This window comes from Nanorana parkeri, unplaced genomic scaffold (genome assembly GCF_000935625.1).
Source record: "Nanorana parkeri isolate BGI_ZX_2015 unplaced genomic scaffold, ASM93562v1 scaffold937, whole genome shotgun sequence".
In the NCBI taxonomy this organism is placed as follows: Eukaryota; Metazoa; Chordata; class Amphibia; order Anura; family Dicroglossidae; genus Nanorana; species Nanorana parkeri.
The window spans coordinates 173,549-191,934 of NW_017307205.1; the positions used below are offsets into that span (position 1 = coordinate 173,549).

At 41.2% G+C, this 18,386-nt stretch overlaps 1 protein-coding gene across 1 annotated transcript; it reads right to left on the reverse strand.

Annotated features, from left to right (window-relative positions):
- Positions 1–5,574: 5,574 nt before the first annotated feature.
- MED10 (mediator complex subunit 10) lies at positions 5,575–17,708 on the reverse strand. Its single transcript, XM_018566323.1, has 4 exons — positions 17,569–17,708; positions 15,590–15,673; positions 7,893–7,995; positions 5,575–5,835 (listed from the first exon to the last, which is right to left on the reverse strand). Exons 1-4 carry the CDS (start codon positions 17,688–17,690, stop codon positions 5,737–5,739), a joined length of 408 nt encoding a protein of 135 aa, XP_018421825.1. The 5' UTR covers positions 17,691–17,708; the 3' UTR covers positions 5,575–5,736.
- Between the last annotated feature and the right edge of the window lie 678 nt (positions 17,709–18,386).

Below are 18,386 nucleotides of genomic sequence, written 5' to 3' on the forward strand. Positions count from 1 at the left end.
TACCTTCTTTCTAATCACTAACAGGGATCTATAGTTTGACTACAACTTTTACTGTAAGCTGGTTCCCCGATAGCCATTTGACAATGTTGATTTGCAGAATCAAAGGAACCCACTTTGGCATATTTCTGTAGAACATTAATACGAGTGATATACAATACCTGCTTTGGATGATCTGTAGGAATTTAATTAGAAGGATCTGTTACCGAGGTAGCCAGGTGGGGTCCTACAGTGGGAGGTGCTCAGTCAGAGCGTTGACACCTGTCACAAGAACTAACCCGAAGGGCGGCATGATTGCTGATAGAGACAGGTGAGATCACTGCCTACCTGGTCATTTGATTATGAACTGGCTAACCTAGTGGTCACGATCCACTTATGTAAGAGGGCACTTAACCTTGAGGAACCATGGCGATTTGACCCCTAAAGAGAAGATGGTGGACTGATAAGGAGGGGATAGTCTAATACAGAGGTGACTGGGATAAGTGGACAGCTAAGAAGTATTCCAGGAAAGGTTCTTAGGTGCCGCCTACTGGAGAAAAAGAAAATGGCATGCCTAATGACAGGGAAGCCTGCAGCAGGTGAATGATGTCATTCATAAAGAGATCTAAAGCTACAGAAATTGTCACTAAAGATTCTGAGAATGTAAACACAATAAAATAAGAAAGAGAAAGCTTAGTCAAATATTTAACGCATGTGTGTGTGAATGTGATAACGAGTTTTTGTATTATCTAGAATTTTGTTTTCAGCTATCAAGAGTATGTAACTGATATAAAGAGATGTTGAATATGTGGAATGTATGTTGTATCGTCAGTGGTAAATGTGAGAATGTTGTTTGAACAAAGAAAGGATACTCTATATAAAGCACATATATGTACATTGCCTGAAAATCAAAAGTGAGTTAATTCTGTATGTATTCTTGGGTTTAAGCAACTGGAATGTATTGGGTTATTAGTTTTGAAAGTACAAATACAAAAGTTCTATAAGGTTGTGTATGAGAACTAGGGATGCTCCAATACCGATACAAGCATCGGTATCGGCGGCGATACCGAGTATTTGCATGAGTACTCGTGCAAATACTCCGATACAAAAAACGAGTACCTGTGCCGCGTCTGCCATCTTCAAGGACCCGAAACCGCCGCACACAGGACCTCCATAGCGTCTTCAATTAAACAAAATGGCCACAAACTCCTCCTCCAAGTCCTCTGCTCCATTCTGACCTCTTCTCCCGCTGATTGGCCGATTGGATGATTGACAGGCTTCCTCACCAGTCAGAAGTGACTGGTGAGAAATAAATATGTAGATATTGCTAACTAAGGCTTGTATCCCCCTAGTGGGGAAAATAGATGAGCACATGTCCAGACTCAGACCAGATGTCCAAGGACCTGTAGCACACCTTACCGGACTTCCCATGTGGAAAAATGGGTGCTCGTAATGACTACGGATGGCGCCGTATCAGATAAAATGTTGTATGGATGTCACCAGCACTCCAAGTATGACAGAATACGTCAAGATTTTTAGTGAATCTTCATTTTATTTTTGAAGTCACTTAAAGTGGAAACTAGTGTTTCCACTTTAAGTGACTTTAAAAATAAAATGAAGATTCACTAAAAATCTTGACGTATTCTGTCATACTTGGAGTGCTGGTGACATCCATACAACAATTAGAAAAAAATGTGACCTGTCCCTTTAAGAAATAGTATCGGCGTGTACTTGGAAAAAAAAAAGATTGCTACTCGGTCTTAAAAAAGTGGTATCGGAGCATCCCTAATGAGAACTTTAAGTGCCTTTGTCATAAGGAGCTTAGCTTGTGTGTTTTATTTAGTTAAAGTGACATTAAAGTCAAACTTTTTTTTTGCCCCTTCCCAATCCTGCTGTAGGGACTTACCTTAAATGATGCCTCTTGATTCGATCATTCAAATAGTTGAGTCTACAAAATATCGTATTTAAAAGTTTCCTTAACCAGTTGACATCCGCGGTGTTAAACCCCCTTCCCATCCAGGCCATTTTTCAGTATTCAGCGCTGCGGTACTTTAACTGACATTTATTCCGTCATGCAGCGCTGTACTGAAATGAATTTTATACCCTTTAAAATTGCCGTCTGCAGACGGCAACCCGCAGATGCAGCAGTGCCGTCCGTCCGTTTTTCTACTACGGGCGGACGGCAAGAGGTTAAAGTGGACCTTTACCCATATCATAAAAATAACAACAAAAGGCACCTTTAGAAACGTTTAGTAAATGACAATCTACAAACACATACTTCTAGATAATTGCCGGCTTTGTCTTCTTTGTGGGGATATATTTTTTTTCTCTGGCACCTGCTTAAGTCCCATTAAGGAAGCTAGCAGGAGTGTAATGACACGCCACCTGTCTTCCTGATTAGCCGGTAAGCCAAGCGGCGTGTAATGACTTGCTGCCCGGCTTCCTGATTAGCCGGGAAGCAGTCTCCATGCTCCCTCGTCAGCAGGTGACGAGAAAGCATGGAGCTGGCTTTCTGGCCAATCAGGAAGCCGGAGGGTGGGTAATGACTCTCCGCCTGACTTCCAGTTGGCCAGCTTCCCGATCAATCAGGAAGATGGGTGGCAAGTCATTATAGGGCGCCCGGCTTCCTGATTGGCCGTGAAGCCGGCTCCATGGTGACGAGGGAGCATTCAGCTGGCTTCCTGACTAATCAGGAAGCCGGGCAGCGTGTATTGACTCAACGCCTGGCTTCCCGATACCGGAATCTCCACAAGAAAAAAAAAAATGGCTAGTACTGTTCCTCAGCAGAGAAAATATGTTCATCTTCTTAACACACTAGCCCGATCTACTTGTCCCTCATGACAATCTACTTGTCAGAATACAAAAAATAATTTTAACATTTTGTAACATTTCTTCTCATTGGTCAGCACAGGGCTGTGGTGGAAAGCAGTATGGGGTATAGATAGTACACCCATACTGGCGGAGGGGAAGGTCCGTACACCTAAAAGGTAAGTATAGCAAGCTGGGGGTGTTCAGATTTAAGCGGGTAATTCCATTTTCCCAAATGACTTGGGAAAGAGAACGTAGCCTTTAATGCACATTGTGCGTGTTAGAGAGCGCTGCTGCCCAGCTACTACTATATGACAAACACACAGTAGAATAAGGGCAACATGGAACACACACACACACACACACGTGTTTATTTGCATGCAGATGGCTGGGTTGGTTTTCATATTTTATAATTTTTATTTTTACACTTTTCTTTTATTTCCCTAACTTTATTGCTAACACACAGGGGATCACAAGCCCTCATGTGATAGTGTTTAAAGGTGACAGCTAGGGCTGCAACAACTAATCGATTAAATCAATAATGAGAATAGTTGGCAGATATTTTTTAATGCAACCAATCTATTAGTTGAAAAAAAATAAATCAGGCAACTAATCGATGAAAATAATCATAAGCTGCAGCCCTAGTGACAGCCTCTCTTTATGTAACCTGTCACCTCCAATACGGAAGATTGAGCTCAGCATTGTGCTCCATCTTCTGCACAGCTCCACATGTGACAGCTGACACAAGAGGGCTGCAAGTACAGCTCCTGTGTCACTGATGACAGAGCAGATTGGATGCTCTCCCAATCCTTAAATCATTGCCGGGACCCCGAAAACCATGGTGGGCAGGGGGGAGGACAAACCATGGGGTGGGGGGATGGGGCACTGTATGGACAAACAAAGAGGCTGCTACACAAGTGATCTGGGAGGCTTTACAGCCACCCAGATCATTTGCACAATAACGAAAGTTGGCTTCCCTGCTCTACATTTAGACATGCTTGCCCGCAGTCTGGCTAAATGTGGAAAGAAAAAACAAACAGCATCAGCACTGCATGTCCAGGGCGTCAGTCGATAGGAATTCTGCACCCCTGTATATAGATCACAAATCATGTCCATTAAATTTGTTAAGAATGTTTCATAGTTTTGGCATTAACAGCTCCCATACCGCAAAGGGAAAATATAAACTCTAGACATGCACAGAAAACAAAACAAATAAATCTAAATCCAAAGCAAAACAATGTACCAAAAAAAACACAGAACCAACTCAAGTGTTGTGTGATTAGAACAGAAAGGTAGTTCAGAATAATCATGTTCACCGTTTGAGGTACTTATTGTGTACAAAAGATATGCATAATAATGTACCGTATATACTCGAGTATAAGCCGTCCCGAATATAAGCCGAGGTACCTAATTTGACCAAAAAAAACTGGGAAAAAGTATTGACCCGAATATAAGCCGAGGGTGGGAAATGAGGCAGCTACTGGTAGATAGATACCAATAAAATTACATTAATATTTATTTAAAAGAAAAATAACCTAGCTCTGTAAGTGGAAAAGGGGGTACAGGGCTACATATCATGTACTACGGATCATTTAACCCATTCATATTAGCAGAGGATAATTGTAAATCTATTGTTCAGTGCACTCTATATGTAGTATATAGTACATGTACATATAGAGTGCCTGCAACAATACATTTACAATGATCCTCTGCTAACATGAATGGGTTAAATGATCCATAGTACAGGGCTACATACAGATCATTTAATACATTCATGTTAGTATAATTGTAAATGTATTGTCTGCACTGTATTAGCAGTATATACTCCATATAGAGTATATACTGCTAATACAGTGCAGACAATACATATATAATTGCTTAATGAATCTCTCTCTACCCCCACCCCCACCCGCCCTCACTCACTGTGTCCGTGTGCCGGTGATCGATCATCACATCACGGAGAGAGCAGGGACGAGTCAGCGGCGTGCTGGTCCAGTGGGAGGAGCTCCAGGTGGGGTCCTAATTTAGCTGGCTCAGAGGTGCCTGCCCGCTAAATTACAACCCCACCTGGAGCTCCTCTCGCCTGATCAGCGCGCCGCTGACTCATCCCTGCTCCCCTGCTGTACTGGCGCTGACTCGAGTATAAGCCGAGGGGGGCACTTTTCACCCAAAAAAATGGGCTGAAAATCTCGGCTTATACTCGAGTATATACGGTAGGTTTTTTTAATTTGACTTTCTTAGCAAACATGAACAAAAGCCTTGTAGAGAAGTCTCTGGATATGGAAAAGTGTAACATTACATAAACCTTTGTCTTTCCAATTTATTTCCCCAATTTAAAAACCATACAGAAAAAAAAAATCATCTCGTTTGTGATTTCATGTTCAAATACTCCTTCAAATAGTTTTTAGGCTATGGTAAACATTGAATATATTTGTTATAATAAAACTCATGCAGCAGTGCAATTAATCCATATTATAGAAAAAAACAAAAAACAAAACCTAAAACAGATGCTGTAGCACAACATTCAACGCAAAGAGTCATATTCTACACAGTATTTATTTAGAACACCAGATAAATATAAATATCCAAAAATGGCATTGGAGGAAAAACATTGTTTGAACACTACAAAAAATAATAATATATATATTAAAACAAAAATTGTAGCACAGGAAGTGAAACTATTTCACCTCTCCTTCTACATTTTAAAGAACTCACATATATTGTATCAATTAGAGGGTTTAAAGATCCACAAAACTTTGCAGTACCTAAGTGTTACTCAGTATGGAAGTCACCATGTTCAGAAAACTGTGAGCCCATGATGGTGGATCATGTATCCATTTCCAGTGATATGTAAGAATTGTTCTTTCTAGAATGTTCTTGCAAGTTACATCATCAAGGTCCATAATAATGATAATTATAAGGCTTTCAGCATGTTGCCACGAGATTGGCACGTTAAGATGGTGGATGATCCTCGCCTCTGACGGCCTTATATTTTGCCATGTCTTCCGGAAACACTTTGGAGAGCTCTTGGATTAGAAGGCTTTTGAATTTCTATAAAATGATGTGAAATACATAAAACTCAGCAAATATCCTTAACAGAGATAGAGAGAGAGAGAGAGATATATAGATATATATAGATATAAATACTGCTGCGGGAGGTGCATTGCAGTGCTATTCATTTCACTGGCACCCAAAACACGCCTCCCACCCACAGTGCGATTGCCCGCACTGGACCACACAGTGCCGCAATGCTGTGTGTTCCCCTGCAGTGCAATTGCAAAAAAAATGTGCATGCAGTTTTATTCTGAAGTAAACTTTATGTTGGTAACACTGCATTTGTGAATCTTATTTTAAATGAAGGATGTTACTGATTTTTTTAATCCAATTAATCGAAAAAATTATCGGCCAACTAATCGATTATGAAAATAATCATTAGCTGCGGCCCTATTTGAATGTATCCTGACTAATGGAATAAAGTTGTATCTGGACTACTTTAATTGGCATGGCGCTTCAATTCTACTGTGTTCAAAGTGAAAAGTTAGTTATAGACGTATAGTTAAGCTATTAAGTTTTCTGTTCTACTGAATGTTTAAAATGACAAACCCTCCAGAAACCACACCTACTACTGGCAAACTGCAATACATTGCTTGTACAAACATGAACCACGGTGCTGAAAGCTGGATAAATAATATAGAACTTCAAGAATGGAACATGCCGTGGGATTCACCTGCATGAATTTCCTACATCTTTCAGCTCTTCCATGTTTGCAAACTTTACCATAATATTTGTCAATATTACAAGATACAAAATCACTGATTCTTAGGCCTCATGCAATAATCGTTAGTTGCAGCCCTAAGTACAAGAATGGAGGGTTGCAACTAAATACTAAAGACATCAACAATTATTTTACATAGATGAAATGTAACATTTAAACCATAGCACGCTGGTCATGTTGCTTGGACCAGGGCTACTACTAGGGCTCCCTCCTTTCTCTCTAATGTAGAACAGGGAAAGTGTTCTGGTTTCATAAATCGACAATGTTGTGGATATTACAAACAATTCTAAAGAAGTGTCTTAGCAGGCAGTATATAAAAAGTAGAAGATTGCGGAGTATGTGATGGTGGACAGTATGTGTTAGAGGGAAATGCAAATGGTATAACAGGATGTGTAGAGGAGTGCCCAGGTTATGACAGCGGAGATAATGTGCAGGAAGGAAATGCATGGTAGTTACAGCAGCTACAGGCAAGGAGTGCAAAGGATATGAGGTCACACAGTACATGCAGGAGAGGAGTGAGGAGAATGTGACCATAGGCAGTGTGTGAAGTATAGGAATGTGTTGGGTATGACACAGGGCAGGATGTGCAGAAGAGGGGTATAGAGGGTTTGACAATGCACCCAATGTATGTACATGTGTGTTTGCGAGCACAGGATGGCAACAAAGAGAGGAAAGGGATAGGAGAGAGAGAGAGAGAGAGAGAAGTAGAAACACAGGAGGAGAATGTAACATTGCTAAGGCGAGTGTGTGGAAGGAATATAGCACTTGGGAGGCAAGCAAGTGCAGCCATGAGAGTGTAAAGTTGTCTGTGTGCAGGAAGCTCTCAGTACTTATGGTAGCAAACAAGAGATGTTATTCTGCAAAGAGAAGCTGGCAGGGGGGAGTGAAGGAGAGAAGACAGAGATTAGAGGAGTATAGCCATTGTTGGGTTTTTTCACCCTACACTATGCACAATTTAGGAAGGATAGCTCTGTGTACGTGGAGTCTTCTCATTGCTACCATGGATTCTGGGAAGTAAGGTGGTGTGCTGGGGGCAGGATATAAAGGAATGACCTATAGCAGTGGTGGCGAACCTTGGCACTCCAGCTGTGCCAAAACTACAAATCCCAACATGCATCTGCCTCTGGGTGTTATGTCTGTGGCTGTCAGAGCCCTGCAATGCCTCATGGGACTTGTAGTTCCAAAACAGTTGGAGTGCCAAGGTTCGCCACCACTGACCTATAGGGTGATTCTCTGAGGAGTGCAGGCAGAATCTTCACCTGTGAAAGTGGCACTTGGCTTAAATAAAAACACTAAAATAATATCACACACACACGTAATTCAGCAAACTTACCTTCATTGTATCAATTTTACCCTTCACTTGCTCGTTTTTAGCTAATGCTCTCTCCAAACACTCCTTGGTATATAACTGGGGGTTACGACCTTGGTCAATGTAACTAAAAAACAAAATAAAAAAAACAACATTTTAAAAACGTACAAATCATATGGCTAAATTCATGCTACAATTTCAGGGGAAGGATGACAGCTGTACAATGTGCATCAAAGCCATTTCCATGGGTCTGATGTGAGTCACTGAAAGAGCACTGACGCAGACAAGCTGCCCACCCTTTGTGCTTGCTATTCAAAAAACTTTATCACAGTAGCCAGCCTGATGAGTGAAGCCTTATTTGTATCCTTGAAATGCCTTCATTGAAAAATCAAAGCGTTAGAACACTTCTGTGACAATACAGGTGAAACTCGAATAATTAGAATATCGTGCAAAGTTAATTTATTTCACTAATGCAACTTAAAAGGTGAAACTAATATATGAGATAGACTCATTGCATGCAAAGCAAGATAGTTCAAGCCGTGATTTGTCATAATTGTGATGATTATGGCTTACAGCTCATGAAAACCCCAAGAACCCCAAATCCACAACCTCAAAAAAGTAGATTATTACATGCAATCAATAAAACAAGGATTGTACATAGAACAATATCGGACCTCTGAAAAGTACAAGCATGCATATGTACTCAGTACTTGGTTTGGGCCCCTTTTGCAGCACTTACTGCAATTACTTTTGCACGATATTCTAATTATTCGAGTTTCACCTGTACACTAAAGCTTTAATACCATCCTGTATATCATTGTGCTCGTAAAAGCAACACAAACAAAACACATGTCTAAACACTCATTTATACTCACTTACAGCATGCTCATTTCAGGTCTGTGACTAGAAAGTACTGACGTCAGGCAACAAAGATTTTCAAAAGAGGACCAGTATTAGCAGCTCCCATACTTTTCTCATGAGAGTTACCTTCAATGTAGTTCTTGGATAAAAACCAATGATCAATCTCATTAACTGCTGTGTCAATTCCAAAAAAAGATTCTCCTTGTTTTGCTCATAATGTGGCCTCAGATCTACACAGCAATGATGCCGCAGGCACACCAGCCCATTTTACTGATGTAATAGCAGCACAGAAATACACCATTTCTTGGAATTAATCGAAGAGACCTGGCTCCAGATCTTACTGTGCAGTACATTCAGCAGATTCCAGACTCTGTCTGGACACACTATAACACACCCATAATGATATAATTTGCCTAATCGGTAGGTACGTTTAAGGATTAAACAGAAGGCACATCATCAGTGCACATTCATAAATTTGACCCCCGACCTTGAGTTTTGCACGCTCAGTGCCTATTGTCACGGTAGTGGCCTGATTACTTTATATGATGTGCCTTCTGCTCGATGAACAAACATACCTGCCAGTTATGAAAATCCTCGCGGACCTGTTAAAGTGAGATTATCCTGATGGAGGCTTTAACCACTTGAAGACCAGGTGTTTAGACCCCCTTCCTGGCCAGGCCATTTTTCAGTATTTAGCACTGCGGTGCTTTGACTGACATTTATTCCGTCATGCAACGCTATACTGAAATACATTTTATACCATTTTTTGGGGACCGATAGAGCTTTCTTTTGGTGGTATTTATTCACCACTGGGGTTTTTTAGTTTTTTCTATATTTCAGAAAAAGTACTGAAAATTCTGTAAAAAAAAAAAAAAAAAGTGTTTACATTATGTTAGGAAAGAATTATTATTACCCAATTCTTTGGTAAAATATAAAAGACGGGATCACGTCGGGTAAATAGACACCAAACATGTCATGCTTAAAAATTGCGCGCACCCGCGAAATCGCAAAAAAACTACAATACCCAAAATTGATCATAGGCGACGCTTTAAAAGCTTTTACCGCTCATCAGTTTAGTGTTATCAGTGATTGATGGCCCTAAAATTATCGCTCTCACTGCGACGTTCGCAGCGATATGTAACATGTGCGGCATAATGGGCGCAATCATCGTTTCCGCAGATATGCGCACCTGGCGCAAGTTTGCATGCGTGTATGTATGGGTGGGGGCTTTTAAAAAAATTTTTTTTTTTTAATTCTTTATGTGTGACTTTAATTTTATTTTGGAAACTTTAATTTTTTTCCTATTTGTTTTTTTTTCCACTTAACTTTATTGCTAATCACACCCCTAAGAAGGCGGATTGCTTGTATGTTAACAGGCATCAGTGCCTGTTTTTAAATCGCCGGTGTTTCCCGCTCGCACGCGCCCTGCAGCACGCGCAGGTGGGCGTGGCTGAGCGAATGTCTAAAGACGCCCGCTCAGATCTAGAGACCTCTCATGTTTTTTTACCACAGCTGGCCCTGAGGTGGTTAAAGTAGATTTTCTCTTTTGCAGTCAAATTTGAAAAAAACCCACTATATGTTTAAGTGTTCTTATTCACACAGCATACCTAAAAAATACATTTCAAAGAATAGAATATTTCTCACTCTTTAGATGGGTCTGTGTAGCAGGCCTTTGCAAGCTTTTCTCTCAATTTCAAAATGACAGGAATCTCTGACTGTCCCCATAAATAGACTTGGGGGCAGACTTCCTCTGAATAATATGAAATGGGGGAAATTAATATTATATATTGCAACAGATTTATTATCTTAGTTTATGTTACATTCCTAAATGCCTTTATAAAAAAGGAGAAATATCTAAAAATTGTCAAGATCTCTATTTCTGCCTGGACCAGATCTGCAAACGCAGTGCAGTGCGTTTTAGCCGCGTTCCAGCACATTTTTATTTAACCCCTTCGTGACTGACGACGTACAGTGTACGTCGCCAGCATCGGGGCTGTTTAAACAGACTTTCTGGTGCAGTCCAGTGCATTTCCATGTGTTTATGAGGCGTCCAGACCAGAGAAAAATGAGACAAGCAGTATTTTTTTTTTTGTCTGGACCGGAACGGACTGCGCTGGTGTGATCAGAGCCCAGAAATACCAAAGGGATACATTGGGATGCTTTTTTGATCCGGGACCAAACTGTTCTGGTCTGGACATGGTGTGAACAAGCCCTTAAAGTGACATTAAACCCTCAGATTTTTTAACATAAAACAATACTGTAATGTGTGCCTTACTGTAATCCATGGTTGTTTCTCTTCTCTTTGCTGCTCTTCCTTTTAAATCTGTATCTGTTCTCATGCTCTGCAGAACTTCTGTTTTGCAGCAGACTGCCTTGTCTCAGGAATGGATACACGGTGTCTGTGTATACGTTTCTATAGGCTTGTAACCTGAACCAGCACTACAGGAACTTACACTACTACACTACTTCTACTTATTTTCAAAAGAAAACAACACAGACTGTTTTATATTGTGATATATTTATTTTTCACATATATGACACATGTTTATTTATTTATTTAATATTGTTTTCACAATAATATTTTTTTCACATATATGACACATGTTCTTTGAAGATTTTTGTTTATTTATTTAATAAGGTTCATGTATGACACGCCTTTTATGACACCTGCTGACACATTTTATAACGTACTATAAGTTTTTACACAAATATTTATTATATATACACTGTTTCACGATTGCTTGACACGGAGGTGACACCATATGATCCCTACCGTTATCTAATTTCCTGAAGGGCATTTAGCGCTGTACACTTCATTACACCATTATTCTGTAGGCTTTTAGCCTGAGTTCAGCAGCTTTTTTCCTTTTTGGTTTTAGAAATTTTAGCTCCGGGGTCATATTAATATCTATTTTAAATTTTAATCCATCTTAATTTAGTTTTACTATTTCCGTTAGCGCAAGTTAGTTTGGTTCACTACAGGAAGAGGCTCTGAGCTGAAAAGGGAAGTTCTCCCCCAGCATGAGAAGACATGAGGAATTTAAAAGGAAGAGCAGCAAAGAGAAGGGAAACAACCATGGATTACAGTAAGGCACACATTACAGTATTGTTTTATGTTAAAAAATCTGAGGGTTTAATGTCACTTTAATTGTATCGAGCTTGCTTGAGGCACAACTCAGTAAAGAGAAAAACCTATCTTTCAGGATAGAGCATGTAACATGTAAAACAGTAATTTTCTGGTTTTAGGTTAAACAATGTGAATAAAAAGATAACAAATTAAAAATTTAAAATAAAAAAACCCATTTAAAAAGACTATAAAAAGAAACCTGGCAGAAGAGAAACAGAGGCTGGCATTGCTGATCTCTCCTGCAAATGCTGGCTCCTGGCTGCCAGGTGGACCTTCTTGCTTAAAGGAGGAGAACTATGGGGTCAGGGCGGTATACTGAGACGCCGTAGCCGGAGCGGATCCCGACATCGAAGTCAAGATCCGCCCAGCTGCATGAGTGACAGCTGGCTCTGCCTATCTAGAGGCAGAGCCAGCTGTACCCACCCCCTCCCCCGTCCGATCCGCCAGTCAGTGCTGGCGGATGGGAGCGGGGAATCCAGCCCCTCCCCTGTCACGGCAGAGAGCCGTGACAGGATCGAGAAGTGAGCGAACACCGGTGTTTGCTCACTTCCCGATCTACTGAGCCGACCTGTGACAGTCTCATTGTCACAGGTCGGCTAGGACTATGAGGTGAGTGAAAAGCACTCGCCTCATAGTTCTCCTTTAAATGCTTGAAATATGTAGATTAGGACATCTGACTTTCCAGATTTCTAGTTGTTCCAGGTCAGTAATTCATACATTTTAAAGCTACGGGTTCAATAAAACAGCTATCCAAAGCACATTTATAAATGAAGGTCAGCAATGCATCCTCCATATTTCATTCACTAACAGAGAAGTAATGTGAAACTATTCATAAAAATGTCCCCTGATCAAATTCCCCCCTCCCTTCCTAGCCCCAGATGCATACATATGATGGCTGCAATCTGCAGCAATATTTAGATCCTTCTGAAATCTTCCTTTCCCCTGGCCTGCCTGTGCATTACATCCCTATAGACCTTTATGAGGCCATTTCCCAATACAGGAGTCACTCGAGAAAGCAACACTCATTATAAGCCCTAAATTGCCACAAAAAAAGCAAGTACTTCCAGCTATATTCTAGAGGGCACTGGCAGTCACTAAACCTAGGGCAATCTATCATGCAAATGTTCTAGATGAAGACAGCACCTATCCTCCCCAACACCCACCTGATTATTGGTCAGAGGAACACATCACAGGCTAATACAGGAGGCACAGAAGCTCCAGCTTCATCTCACTACTTGAGATTACATAACAAGATGTTTCAGGTTAATGGGCACTGCACAATACTGCTGAACTTACTTGAACCCGGATGTGCCTGCTATTTGGATGGAAACTACAGTTTAGGACACAAAATGTGATATAACCAGACTGGGGTTTTAATCACACACACACACGTCAGTGTGCCTTTGCTATTAGATTGGGGGATTGCTATCCCCCTATGTGATAGCAATAACTGTAAAAATAAAAAATAAGTCACATATTAAAAAAAAGTTAAATTTTTTTTTAAAGTCCCCCACCCCCAAATAAACGTAAATACGCGTTCGATGCGCCAGCACGCGAAAATGACAATTGCGCTATACAAGTTACATATCGCCGCGAACTTCAGAGTGAGAGCAATAATTCTAGGGCCATCAATCACTGATAACACTAAACGGATGATTTTAAAGCGTAGCCTATGGCCAATTTTGGGAATTGGCAGTCTTTTGTGGTTTTGCGCGCACGCAGTTTTAAGGCTTGACATGTTTGGTGTCTTTTTACCCGACGTGACCCCGTCTTTTATATTTTACCAAAAAATTGGGTAATAAATGTTTTATCATTAAATATAGGGGAAACTGTTTTTTTTTTAATTTTCGGTAATTTTTCCTTAATATAGTAAAAAAATAAAACCCGTAGTGGTGATTAAATACCACCAAAAGAAAGCTCTATCTGTCCCCAAAATGGTATAAAATTCATTTCAGTACAGCGTCGCATGACGGAATAAATGTCAGTCAAAGTACCGCAGCGCTGAATGCTGAAAAATGGCCTGGCCAGGAAGGGGGTTTAACACCGCGGACTTCAAGGTGGTTAACGTGTAACTCCACTATTGTTGGGGGGTAAAAAAAACAATCCTCTTTGGGTAATCCATGTACGAGTACATTGCAAGGAATTCAACAAACTGTGTTGCAGATTCCTACCTTTTTCTGTTCTGAAGAAACTGCTGTTCATTTCCAGACTGAACGGGAGCGATGATCTTCATTATAAACACCTCTGTGTTTTAATGAGGGAAGCTACAGTGTCTGGATCCCTTAAGAAATCAAACCTTAGAGAGTAGCTCACCAAAAAGGAATTCCTATTGCAGGGGTTGAGTAGGACTTTCTTTTATCTCCGTGCATACTTCTGATACAATCAGTCAGCCAAGCAAAGAAGTGAAAAACTCCTGCAGGTTGCCTCAGTGCATTACATTTGTAGACAGTTTTAGAAAATGACAGCAGCTACAGATTGTACATGGCAAGATTTTTCTGCAGGTTGAAGGTTTTCATTTTCGTCAATGGAGTCTTTAGCCAGCATGTGGTCATGCAGAGCTGGCATAGTAATCACATTGACAGGGCATCACTCTGGCAACTTGGATCTCAGATGGGAAGCAATGTATGGGAACATATCCTCAGCATGGGACATCGTGCTGGGGAATGTTAACATACTGACTGAGGGAGGGAAGTAGGGCTGCAACAACTAAATCGACTAAGTCAATTATAATCGATGATTGAAAAAGTTGTCAAGGTTTTCAATCATCGATTATTCGGCTTTCGATTAGTTGGACATGTTCACCACTCCACACATGTCACACGCCGCACCTCCTCCCCGCCTCACGATCGCCGCCCGCCCACATCCACGATTGGCACAGGGACGCGCGGAGAAGAAGTAAGGAGGAGCAGGCGTGGAGGAATGACAGCCACCAACAGACAGGCCCGATCTCAGAAGCAAGTTGCTGGAAGACTGCTCAGGTAAGCCTGGACTCCCCCCCCCCCCCCCCCCCCCATACAACAAATCCCAGCAATAATACATTATACAGTGGTGCAATGCAGAATACCACCAGCTATAGAGGACTACAAAACCCAGCAATAGTACATTATACAGCGCAATACCGCCAGCTATAATGTATTATTGCTGGGATTTGTTGTATACCTCTATAGCTGGTGGTATTCTGCATTGCGCTGTATAATCTACTATTGCTGGGATTTGTTGTATCCCTCTTTAGCTGGTGGTATTCTGCATTGCGCTGTATAATCTACTATTGCTGGGATTTGTAGTCCTCTATAGCCGGTGGCATTCTGCATTAATTAATGTATAATTTTACACTTTCCATTTCACTATATTGCACACACTTTTTTTTTTTTTTACTTCCACCGCTCCAAGCTTGCTCCTGTGATGGAGTGCAATCTCAATACAAAACTAGTAGTCCATCACTGAAGCCATTTTTTAAAATCCTGATTAACCGATTAATCGAACTTAATAAATCGGCTAACTTATCGATTTTGAAAATAATCGTTAGCTGCAGCTCTAGTGGGAAGGGTTACATTGATTCACTGCAAAAAATACAAACTGAGGAAAGAAGAAGTTTTGCCTGGCATTACAACACCACACTCCAAGCTGTTGGGTCGATCTGCTTATAATGATTTCCAATTTAATTTTCCCCATATACAAATTGCAAAATATTAATTCCAGAGATTTATGCAAGTGAAAACTGTTGGAAACTCACTCAAATACTTCCAAGGGAACGGTGATGTCATGAAGCTGCTGCCGACACTTGTCTATATCTGCCAATCCGGTAATCATAAAATTCCTGCAGAAAGGCAATTAAAAAAATATTAGTCACAAAAAAAAAAAAAGAAGAGTTGGCAGGTCTACTTTCTAAATACAATCTCAATGCAACATTGAAGATGATTTATATTTAACATCCCAATTGTTTACTTGACAAATTCCCTACAACAGTTATATTATATTTTTCGATTGAGAGCCATTTCACCCATACAATTCCTTTGTACGGTAAAAACACACACACAATATATCATAGATTTAATTTATTTGCGATGCACTGAAATTGAATTTTCACACCGAAATAAAATTTGTCAGATCGGAACCGAAAATAATTAATTATATTTTTCTAACCTTTTTAAAATGATTGTTTTTAATATTTTATTTATTTATTGTTTACTTCTACTTTCGGGGGCTCTGGGAGAATATCTTAACAGATACCTGATATTTATTTCCCTTTTGAAATAAAAAAAAGAGGAGATTGAGGACACAGATTCCTCACTCTTTTTCTGCAGTCACTGTTATGAATGAACAGGAAACCTCTGTACTGAGTCTTCCTGTCCATTCATAAACTGTGCATATAGTATGAGCTACTGTGTCCACAATCATGAATGAATAGGAAGTAATGTAGAGCACTTCCTGTTCATTCATAATTGGGGACACAGCAAACACACAATGTCCTCATTTATCTACAAACACTCAATGATCAGCTGATTGCTTGTGGTGTCAGCCTCCTGTGACTCGCTGTCACAGGAGGCAGACCCCACTGACAGCTGTCTCTTCCCCCGTACCGCTGGCTCAGCTTCCTGTGACAGCTATCTCCTCCCCGCACTGCTCTCCATCCTGATTTGCTTTTAACATGAGGCTGAGCAGGAGGGTGCAGGAGGAGAATTCGGCCTCCTGTGACACCACTGACAGCACCCTCCTCCCCGCCCGGCTTGGCCTCCTGAAAGTTTCTTTCCTCCACGCTGAATGCTGCTTTGTGTCAGAGGGGACACGGAGCATGAAGAACCGGCCAAAAATCACACAGTGTATGGCCAGCCTTAATCAAGCCAATCTAAATCTGCTAGTGCATCTAACACTACCCTCTCCACAGGATGACAATGCTACTGTCCAAGGGTGGATCCGTTGCTCCTCCACAGAGTGGAGCCACCCTAAGACATGAAGAGTGTTACTAGCCAGATCACCAGGTGCTAATGTGCCACCCTTAAAGTCTATTTCCACTTTTGTAGCCAAATTGGGATAACAGCTATTTTATATTTATAATGTATTCCCATTCACATATTAGAAGAGCAACTGAAGCCAAAACCTTTTTTTAGTTTTGGATAGCATGGAGAGGGATTAGAACACCTGTCAGGTCTTTATTGATGTCCCCATTACAGAGATTCCCCCCGTCTATTTGTCCTGGTGACCGTCATCACTGAAAGTAAATCCCATATGTTGTGTTGTCATCAGGAATAGATGAGAACTCTTCCAATGGAAACACTAGTTATGGGGACCCTGCTGACCACCAGGGATTCCCCTCTCTTTGGAGGGATTTCATCTCACTGCCGTTGTTGCCATCAGCCCTGCCCTACTCTATCTAAAAAAAAAAAGAAGGTTTGTATGGGCCCATATAATAATACTGAAGCATTCAAATCTGTGTAAATGACAGATCTGAACACTGTGGGGGGGTTATCAAAACTGGAGCAGACAGAATCTGGAACAGTTGCCCATGGTGACCAATCAGCTTCTCTCTTCAGTCTGCTCAGTTATCTGGAGCCACTGCTCTCTCTCTCAGAGTACTGCACCCCCTTGTGTATGAGCCTTCCATTACCAGTGCCAGGCAGTGTTTATATTCAATGCATACAAAGACACATCTGTACTTGACACATGTCCCTTTAGGTGCTCTTCATTAGTAGATTACACAGATCGCATACTCACAGCTTCTGGTTGAGGCCAGCCTGGCTGCTGGGCTGGAAATCGCTCACTATGATCCCCAGCTGTCGGATGTTCTCCACAAACTTTTCCAAGTGTTCCTCCAGGTTGTCAAACTTTTCCGCCATACTGTCTGCCGTCGTCAGTGTCACATAGATAACAGCAATGTCTCCGGTCCGCCGGTCGCTCTATGGAATAATCATATCCCTATGTGATCTCCTTAATCATCCCACACTCTGACTGCACACAGATGGCAGCTTTATTCCGCTTCCGTGTCCTCCTAGTCTTCCTGTGTACACTCCTCCCCCGGATTCTACACCGAGGAGGGGGAACAGGCGACAGCAACTGTTCTTCGATTTAGTTCTGCGCATGCGTGCTCTGCAGCCTTCCCGTAGCCCTCATTGCGCATGCGTAAACTGATCCGTTCTGTTTTATGGTTAGTGTTCGATGTGAGTGGTCTCATCAGTATTCTACTCGTGCTACCCTGATCAAGCGAATATTCAGGGATCTGAAAGATGGTTACAAACATCCACATTGGCTTTGTATGAAAGCTTTCTGCCACATTCGTCGGTGGATGGGTGCAGATTTTTGGAGCTTGTCAGATCTGGATGGAATAGTAATGTGATTGTGTGCAGTGATATTTTGCAGCACACATCTGACTTCCTGTCTAGTAGAACCATGAAGAATGTTGGCTCGTTAATGCTGCATAAAATTACAGCTGACAGAACAAAAGGCGGCACAGCGAAGCTGGGAAATGTCACCGTCGGCAGTGCGGGACTTGTATACGTAGGTGAAGGTTATAAAATCAATAGCAATAGTACGCT

Coding starts and splice junctions, on each gene's coding strand:
- MED10 (XM_018566323.1), bottom strand. CDS start 17,690: ATGGCGGAAAAGTTTGACAACCTGGAGGAACACTTGGAAAAGTTTGTG. Junction 7,996..15,589: donor GTTCCCTTGGAAGTATTTGA/GTGAGTTTCCAA, acceptor TTTGTTTTTTAG/TTACATTGACCAAGGTCGTA. Junction 5,836..7,892: donor GTAAAATTGATACAATGAAG/GTAAGTTTGCTG, acceptor ATCATTTTATAG/AAATTCAAAAGCCTTCTAAT.